Below are 10,398 nucleotides of genomic sequence, written 5' to 3'. Positions count from 1 at the left end.
CCTAAACCGATATGCTAAACAGATAACACAGAATCATATATTTAATATTTTTTTGCAATATTTATGATAAAGAAAAGTTCACTTCAAGTTTATAAATAAATGGGCCACAATTCTCACTCTACCAAAGGCCGGAATCACCGCAGGCTCCCGGGTGTGGTCATCATTATAGCCAAGTAAGTCTGCTTCGATTTCACGTTATGTATAATGAAACCTTTAAACTTGTGTAAATGAATCCTTTTGCTTCTTCCGTTTGCCAGGATTATTACAATATTTCTTAGCAGACTTCAGAAAACTTCACATTTAAAACACATTTAGAAAACTTCAGATTGTACACAAGTACGTAATGCAGATGTATATGTATGTGTATGATAGGTTTTTTGAAAATAAATACTTTCCACTATAGAGATTAGTTTGAAATCGTTGTGCCATACGGTTGCGATGTTTTTCTGTTCATTACAGCACATTTCTTCATGCCCTAAAACATGTGCGATGTGTAAAATATATTCGTTGCCACCTATAACGAGATATCAAATGAATCTGTATTTATAACAATATATAACTAGTATTCATGCTTTATATATAGGTACTATTTGGTATATAATTTGAATATTCGTACTAATACATAAATGTGAAATTATAGAATCGAGCACGTCACACCGGAAGTTACGAAAATGAAAACCCTTAATATCAATAAAAGTTTTTCCCCAAGTTTCACGGACCATTGCTGGAACGTGTTACGATCTAAACGATAGAAATTCCCAGTACATAAATAAACTTATTCGGTACACGGAAATAAAATAAGATTCGTGTTGCGTTAAAAGGTGTCGCATTGCGTGCGAGTAATAAATATGATGGTGAAATATGAATGTACATTTTTGTTTTTATTTTATGTATGCTCTTAAACACATAAAAATTAGGACTATCAAATGTTTGTATATGATAGAAAAAGGACACATGTGAAAATGACATTAGAACTTAAGTAAGAACAGCATTACCAGATTTATGAAACTTTCATACAATCCTTATGTATGCAATAATGCAGCACACAACTCCCGAAGGAACTACGTATGCAAGAAGTTGAATATTTCTGCAAATTATTATTGTTATTTTAAATGAGACTTGAGGTATTTTTTTACGGATGAGGGTATTTTTTTACGGATGAAACGCAATAATATTAGCGTCACGATGATGTGCAGCGTTTTTGTCGTAGCAAAGGGAGAGAGCGATTGAGATTGATTCAGAGAGAGTGAGAAAGAGCGAACGTAGAATGAGCCGATGCTGGCTCTGACTTTAAGGTCATCGAAGAGAGGAGTAGCGATATGGTGTGTTTTTATAGCGGAATATACGCAAATTTGTCCAGTCTGAAACTACACGTAACAGAGTTTCGACTTTGTGACACAAGTTTATTCTTATACTGATCGGCAACTGCCTGACAAAATATCTGCACTGTGTGCATTGAAATTATTTAAGTATATTTAAACTCAAACTCAAATATAACTTAATTCATATAGGTAAATATATATAATAATACACTTTATCCAGGGCGTACTGGGCATACAGCGGGCACGAAGAACTGGCCAATCCCAAGAATTATGATCATTTATTTAAATATTCGTCAAATTTATAAATAGCTTTATTGATTAAATTACTTTTAACGAGGTGTTTGAATTTATTTAGTAATATGTATAATGAGTATAATTCTCCAATTTCGCTTGGGAGTTTGTTGTAAAAACGAATACAATTTCCATATAAGGAGTGGATTATCTTCTGAAGCCTAAGTTTATTTAGCCATATATTGTTCCTAAAAACTTCCGTGGATAAATTTATTGTTTTTGGTATAGGCTGGCCTAACGAGCTTATGGTATCAGCCTCCAAAGCGAAATAGGCAATTTTATGAGTCTAGTTGTCTCAAGATTTGGCTTAACGTTAAAACTATTAATTGCTCAAAAAAATTCGTTCACTAAGCTATTAGGAAGCCACTATCACAGTTATATCTGATGTGCAAAGTTATGAAATATTAGCCAAACTAGCAAACATTTCCCAAAAACTTTCAAACTTTCCCAAATCTTTTCAATTCACCCCATACAACACGTCGAACGTCCGACCCTCTTGACAGAATATGTAGGATGTTTCCAGCTTTCCATTTTCCGCATCAGCCTGGATCATAAATATATATGAGGTTTTATTACTATTTACGACTAACTTGACACTTAGAATATCATATTAGACTGTGATAAGGCGTACGTTATTCAGCACACTGGAGCTATCTCGAGCTTAAGGTAAAATTGCTTTTGCTGCGCTGTGGCTACGTCATAGATAAACCAATTATAAAATATTTATACTTTTTTTGGCGCGTAGGGAAAAATACTGAGAGTTAATTTTTAAGATGCGCACGCACATGTCACAAAATCCTACATTCTAAAGTTAGTATAGGCAATTTTAGGTTTTTATATACTTAGTGTTGTTTTTTCTACAAAGAAGTATAATAATTAAAAATAAAATTTTTGAAAAGATTTTTACCTTGTTACGCTAACGAAGTATAATTTTTAAGGCGTGTACTAACACACACACATTTTTATTTATTTAAATAAACAACACTGTCTTACCGGATATTGATTTTAAAGCATTGTTAAAAAATATATATATCATGCGGGTATATATGTACTTGTAGTTTAATTATTTTTTCTTAGTAAGAATGTTGATTGACCTTAATTGCAAAAAATAAAAACAGCTTTTTAGGCCCCAAGCTACAGATTTCTGTATCTGTTTTGCATCTTGATGATAATATAAGGAGATTTATGGATCGTAGTAATTTATTTGGAAACAAAACAGATATATTATGCACATTGGATGTATCCACAAAAGGTTTAACTAATAAAAATATGATACAGAGCAAAGCAAACGACAACGGACAACGACAAATATACCTATCCATAATAGAGAAGAGAGAAACAAGAAGGACATTAACAGTTGCTGTTGGCATGCCGGTTTCCTGACAATATTTTAATTCCGCGTAGCCCGAGCCCCTTGTCACCCGTTTCCCAACGTTTTAATTGTGCACATACAAGGTCCATTGGTGAACAGCCGGTTCCATCTTATCAGGGACGAGGGTCGCACGCTGACCTCTAGGCCAAAACTGTTCCATTGTCGTAATAATTAATATTTAATTTTTTTTGGACATGTATTGAACCCAATTGAAACAAAATGTCATTAAAACGTAAATAAATATCCGATAGCATAATAAATTATCTTTCTTTACTTATAAAAAAATATAGAAAATCATTCAATTTACAATAATTGTATTGAGTTACAAATACTGGTGGAATGCGTATTCTATCCTACGCGTGTTTCTTTATCACACAAAGATTACACTTAAGTTTTTAATGAGACCTTTTACATCAGAAGTTGTCAAGCTACCATTAAAGTTAAAGTGATAAAAATAAGTTACGGTTTAATAAATTAGCAATGATTCATATAGTTTCCGTGGTGTAGCGGTTATCACATCTGCCTAACACGCAGAAGGCCCCCGGTTCGATCCCGGGCGGAAACAATTGTTTTATTATTTTTATTCTGTATGACGAAAAAGGTTTGGGTTCTGTCGGTGTTCCAACGCTCAAAGTCAGGGTTTAAAGTCATAAAGTCGTCAAGATTGCGGATGCATAAATTTATGAAGAAAAATATGACATCACAATTTACAAATGATATTATGATCATAACATAAGCAAACGAACTAGGGAAAAAGTAAACAAACAATCACAATATAATATTAGAGTTATTATTTCGTAGTAATTATTACAAAATTATAATGAAATTTAAACCTTATTAAGAGCATGATAAACCTAGACACGGTAAGTTGAAAGACTGTTGTAAAAATATATCGTCAATGTTTATAATTTCCAAAAGCGAGATAGCCTATAAATCAATATATCTAACATAAATTAACTAAAACATAAATTTCTACTTATCGAAATAGTTAACTTAAACTTTTAACAAGCTTCATTTAATGCTTGAAGTTTGAAGATTAAATTCTTCTTAAACATATTTTGTTAACAAGAACGCTAATTAATACAGCTAATTAACCATATTAGGTAATAAGGTATTTTATTGCACGAATTTTAAACCTACATGTCACACAGTTTTATTTTCAATGAACTGCCCGTGTTTATTAAGCATTATTGCAGAAATAAACTTTAGCCCTGCTGGAACCAATTGAGCTTACTACCAGCTTATACTGGTTCCAACTAGATCCTTCTAAAGAAAAACACTTTTTTAATGGATTGAAGTTATGTATTATTATAATTATTTAAACATAATTTTAAATTTAACCGACACCGTCACCACGGAAACTATGGTCACCGTGACACGCCCAATGTAAAGCACGCGAAACGTCGATTAAATTTATAATTTATTTATTTATTTATTTATTGAAGTTATGTATTGTTATAATTATTTTAATTTTAACAATACATAACTTCAATAAATAAATATATAATATTAATAAATAAATAATCTGTTAAAAAGTGTTTTCTTTAAATGTGTAAAAGTTATGTTAATAAAAGACAATACTATAGATCCTTCTAGATAAAAACAATACTAAGTCCAGACACCAAGGTTATTGCTGTCAAAACCTCAGTCAGACGAAACTTGTATGAAAAATATGTTGATTTTAATATAGTATGGCAGTTCCATTTCCAACAAAATCATTAGAGAATCTATATCCTTGACTTTTATATTAAATGTAAGAGATATGATTTGTATATGCTGAGATATTATGATAAATTATGTCGATAGACATAGTTATTTAAGTAGATGTTCTGTCTTTGTTACAATTTACTCGAAATTAATTCCTGGATTCTTACCGAGTGTTACACTAAGAGAGTTAAACGTAACGTCTTGATAAACATACTTTTACAATTAACCTCTATGTTGAATTAATTTTAGAAACGCAAAAAGCCACAAAATAAAATTATACGAAAACGAACTTTAGCTTTTAACACATGTTTTCTGATACCCAAAAACTTTTTTTTGGACTTGACTCATACCAATGCCTAGGCTTGCCCGTATCGTATATACTGATAGGTCACTCTCTTATCTTTCTCTATCATGAGTCGCGAGCATTGATGTTATCTTCAGTTGTCGCTATTAAAGGATCAACATTGAGATTGCTACCTTCTCGCTTAAACTGGTTACATCACTTGTAAATAGTGCACGAGATGGGGCTTCATTAATCGCAGCCTAACATAGCTTTGTTGAGTAAAACCACAACGAAAGTCATAATAAATCATTGACCGAAAATTTTGTCGCGTTAGGTTCATTTTCACGTGTAACAAGAGTTTTAGATTTGTCGCCAGTTAACAAAAACAAATGACAAATGAATGCAATATAATTAGGTTACCAAAGAGTTCTTAAATTGAAATTAAAAAAAGATTTCATTAGCGATGTTTCTAACTGGCCAGGTAGATCATTATACCCCATACTCACCAACAGCATTTCTAGATTTTTTTTATAGTCCTTTTCCATCTTCATCCAATGTTAGATTGTTAAGACTAGCACAGTACGACTATGATTGTGCAAGTCATAACCAACTTAACACTGTCATAAATATATTTGTTCTGCCGGGGTCCCTCTCGTCATATTCTTAATTATTTGAAAATCAAATGTCTACCTAGGTACATAATTGAATTGCTCACTTAAGCAACTTTAATTATAGGTTTAGGAAAAAAATTAATTTTAATACATTTTTGAATAGCCTCAATAAAAAAATTGCCCCTTTGTGGGACGTGGGCCCCACGTTGGAAAGCACTGCTTAGACCAGTGTTTTCCAACGGAGTTTTACTAGGCATGTAAATGCTTGGTCCTAAGATAGTCAATGCATTCTTCAGTATTTTTCTAGAACTATTATTGAGTCCTTTACGGTTTAATAAATTCTAAGAAATTTCAACAATTGGCATACCACTATAAAATGATCCCTTTTCTCCCACCGTCTATTAATAGTTGGCAGGTCTATGAACTCAGTCCCGGCTTACCTGCATCGGAATCCGGGGAAACTTGTTCTGACTCATACTTTAGAGTATTAAAACTGTTCATCTGACATTGTTTCTTATTATTTCGTGATAAGGATCAAAATCGTGTGGTAATATATGTACAGTAAGGTGTTTTAGTTGGGGAATCAATTAAGGCTTTGTCAATGTTTTATTATAAGTTCAGTCAGTGTTCAGCCGCCAATGTGTGATGTGTTATTTGTTATGTGTTCCCGATTTATTTTGATTTGAGATCGTTTTGTTCAGGTAATTGGTTTAATTAATTATTTAATTGTGGTTATTAATTAATAATTGATTTAATTTCTTATAGGGATGATTATTAGTTAAATATTAATAATTAATATAATGCTTAATTGATATAAAGTGTTAATTAAATAATATATTGTGTTTTAATAGCGATAATTTCATAAGCTGTCTGGAATCTGATAATTGAAGTAAATTATTTGAATGAAAATTTTCAATTTTATGTTAATTTTTGTAAAAATGTAAAATAAAACATTATATTAGCATAACTTATTTACAATTTGTGCTTTATTGAAAAAGTAATTTTGTTCACTTAATTTTTATAGTTAGATAGTATATAAAAAGTCTTGCTACATCAAACATTTAAACTAAATATGAATGAAATATTATGTTTGAAATTCTAAGAAAGGAATTCTATAGTGACTTAACAAAACAGCTGTTTAAAAGGTCACTTGTTCGGCGAACAATAATGTTATTGTACGGATAATATAAACCACGATGGTATTTGTGGAATGGAAGATACTTCGGTACAGGTGGATTTAGAATACTTTGAAAAAAATCATCTTAATAGTATGCGATTGTCAATCAGATTCTTTTATTAAAATTTTAATGATGAGAATTTAATTTCTCCAAAACAATTTTCATCGTGAGTTTCCTAATGCCATTTCGATTCATTGTTATATTAACTTGATATTTATACTGTAATAGTAATTCGATATTTGACGATTTCTGTAAGGCATACGCTTTGAAATTTTTTTTATAAAAAATGGTTATATAAAAAAATAAATTATTTCAATACTCGGATACCAAACCACACTTTCGATCAAATACTTACTCCGTCCTATATATTAATGGGAATAACAGTTATAGTTTTGTTATAACCGCTTCCTAAACTGAAGGAACACTCTTGTTTCAACTTAGTTTAAATATTAATTCATGATCGATGTTAAAAGTCACACATGGTTAATAAACGTATCTTTAAACAGTGGAAAGAGCGGATACACTATAACGGAATAAATAAAATCATTAGAATTGTTTAGGACGTATACAGACCAGTCACAATTTTGAGTAGGTTTTCTTAAAGAATTGGAGTTATACTCATATGAATTAACGAGTTATGGTTAAAAATTTAAGAATATAATATGAATACTTGTAACAGTAGTTTACTTTATTTTAGTTAAAACGCAAATTACAATATTCACATCTAGGCTAACGCCATTATGCAAGCTTTTAGGTCATATTACAAGATACTTTTTAACACTTAAAAGGCTTCATTTAAAAATTAATCCAGTTACTAACTGCTAATTGTAATAGGCAATGTTGTAGGAAAATATTTTTTAATATGCACAGCTTAAAATTAAGAACTAAGTTCCTATCTATTATATATAGTACTACTAATGTTCGTTTCTCGATACTAAAAACCGTTGGAATCATAAAACAATAGTTTTTCCTAAAAATAGATAACCATGATGCCATAAAAACTTTAGAGTGCTACCTGCATAACAATAGTTACAGCTGATAACAATGGCTTAATACAACTAAACTTAATTAGGTGTTTCTAAGAAATTACTACGATTTTAATCCATTAATCCTATATTCATAAAACAGCTTAGGCTTGGGAAGAATCTATAGAAGTAAAACAAATATCGTACAAATGGAACAATTCAACTACGCATTAAAAATCGCTTTTCGTGTAAAATAAATTCAAATATAGAACATTCTTCGAGTTTCTTTATATATCCTTTAAGGTCAGTATTTTCCAAGCAGTGTGTCGAGTCGTCAATCTATTACTTACAATATACATGTTAGATATATATAAGGATATTAGTATTCTTATTTCTGAGCAAAATGGATACGTTAATACTTTATCTATTGTAAAACACAGTAGGTACAATGCTACAAAGACATAATGATAAACTTAATGTAATAATGACACAATCTTCGTATTACACAACAGGCATATTGTTCAAATAAATTGAAAACTCGATAATCCGATTGTTTAAATCATTACTAACAAGTGATTATGATAAACTAATTAAGTTACTAACCTATTACACTAATGAGGTATCACTAAAACGTATTTAAAACCGCAGTTTTATGCAATTTATTAATTATTCTTTGATAAGGCGGTTAGATTTAAGATATACTTGAGTATAAAGATTTTTTTTTAGTTTTGTATGATGTTAAGTAATAATTCACTAAATACTTTACATCTCTAAGTAAATCATTGTATTAAAGTGTTATTTTTTTATAGATCTAAGGAAAATGATGTCCAGTTCCAGTAGAGAAAATCTGTTGCAGCCATCAACGCTCCAGGAAGCTATTAACGTAATCAAGTTTCTTACTACGTCACATAAACAAGAAATTACGAAACTCCGAGACGCCTACATAAAACAGGCCGAGACCATTAAAAAGCTCGAAGATAACAGAAAAAGGGAATTAGAATTCTTGTCTAAGGAACTTGAAAATTATGAATTAAATCTAGCTATAAGAACCGAGGCAGTGAACAAACAATTAGCACAAAAAGATGAAATAATTAAAAAGCAAGAAGATATTATTGAGGAAATTACTAATAAACTTAAAATCAAAGAGGCCTTAAGTGTACCGGAAATCACAATTAATATAGAATCTAACTCTGACTCTGGCGTTGCATTGGATGTCGACGATAGTTTATGTAAATCTAAGGATGGAAAACCGGCCCCAAAAACTACAAGAAAAGGCAGTCGGCGATTTGCAGATTCCATTAGTTTCTTACGTCGAGTAGACTTCTCTCCAATGAAATACAAACCAAGTAATCGCGAAGGCACTAAAAAAAAGGATGAGAAAAAGAAAAACCTAGAAGTACCTCGAACCGAGTCCAGAGTTCTGGTCCGCCAACTCAGCTCAGAAAAAGCGACAAGTGATGAAGATAGACAGCTTTCTGAGGACGTCGATGCGACGCTCTCAGATGATACGATGAACACTTCACTATTAATAAGGCCAAAGAAATTAGATGAAAGTATGAATAATCACTTCTCCGATGACGGAAGTGAAGACACCAGTGAAGAACTCTTCGACAGAGTGATGATCAGAAGTAGCGTCAGGAGATCAGTGAAAGCAAACCCGAAGTACAAAAAGATAAATCGAACGAAATCGAAACTTCTAGAACAAGTGAAAATTAATATGGTCGACTGAATGGAAATTTACGCTTATTATTTATTTTGATCGCATTTCAATTTAATTGGATTGGGATTGCATTAAAAAGCATTTATGTGAACGATTCTTGTTTTATTTTCATTCTGTACCGTTATGTTGATGATAACATACTTCATTCGGTTGTTCCCACGCAACCTGTTCTGAACTATTATAAAAACTAAAGCATACCGCTTGTTATGGTCACAATAGTCTTTTAATAGCCTTACTGTGCACTAATAAGACTACGTCAAAACCGGTAGATTAAAAATAAATATTTGTAAAGTTTATTGTGAGAATATATAAAAGAAAATATTAAAAAATCATCCATATTATCTGCAATTGCCTAGAAACATAAAAGAAAGTTGCTTAAATTTGTAAATTAAGCTTATAAATTTGACTAGTTGTATACTTTAGAGAAAAATCCTTACCATACAAGGTAAGTAGCTTTACAATCTAAACAAGGCACCTCTTAACTAAAACATTTACCACATGTTTGCTTCCATCAAATAGATAACAAAAGAACCTTTTTTGTTCAACCATCTGCTTAAGAACGGTCATCTGGCAGATGTCTGTTGAACTCTCACTTCCGGTGCTTTAACCATCGAAATTGTAATAAAAATCTAATACTATTCTTTAAGATACATTAGTACTATAAAATACAAAATTTTTCTTGGAATTATTCACACACATTTTAATATCACTATTAGCCGCCTTTATATTATATTAAAAGTAAAAATAAATAAATCAGTGGCGCTTCAACTATTTTAGATATTGCCCATATACTATAACAGGTAAGTAGGTGTTCAGCCTCCTGTGCCTGACCCACGCCGTCCACTTTTGTTGATCTAAGGCAAACCGGTTTCCTCCATGTGTTCCTTGACCATTAAACAGAAAGATAACGTTAAATGTGCATATAGAGAGAATCTAATTATGCACAGCT

General features: G+C 31.2%; 1 protein-coding gene and 1 non-coding gene across 2 annotated transcripts; both read left to right on the top strand.

Annotated features, from left to right (window-relative positions):
• Window positions 1-3,477: 3,477 nt before the first annotated feature.
• Window positions 3,478-3,550, top strand: Trnav-aac. The gene has a single exon. It is a non-coding gene; the product is annotated as a tRNA-Val (tRNA).
• Window positions 3,551-6,212: 2,662 nt separating this feature from the next.
• Window positions 6,213-9,540, top strand: LOC111001950. The gene is made up of 2 exons (XM_022272032.2): window positions 6,213-6,287; window positions 8,539-9,540. Exon 2 carries the CDS (start codon window positions 8,550-8,552, stop codon window positions 9,456-9,458), a length of 909 nt encoding a protein of 302 aa, XP_022127724.2. The 5' UTR covers window positions 6,213-6,287; window positions 8,539-8,549; the 3' UTR covers window positions 9,459-9,540.
• Window positions 9,541-10,398: the final 858 nt, after the last annotated feature.

Source organism: Pieris rapae, chromosome 9, assembly GCF_905147795.1.
Source record: "Pieris rapae chromosome 9, ilPieRapa1.1, whole genome shotgun sequence".
In the NCBI taxonomy this organism is placed as follows: domain Eukaryota; kingdom Metazoa; phylum Arthropoda; class Insecta; order Lepidoptera; family Pieridae; genus Pieris; species Pieris rapae.
The sequence above is the reverse complement of the archived record's forward strand: the minus strand, read 5'-3'. Positions and strand labels throughout refer to the sequence as shown.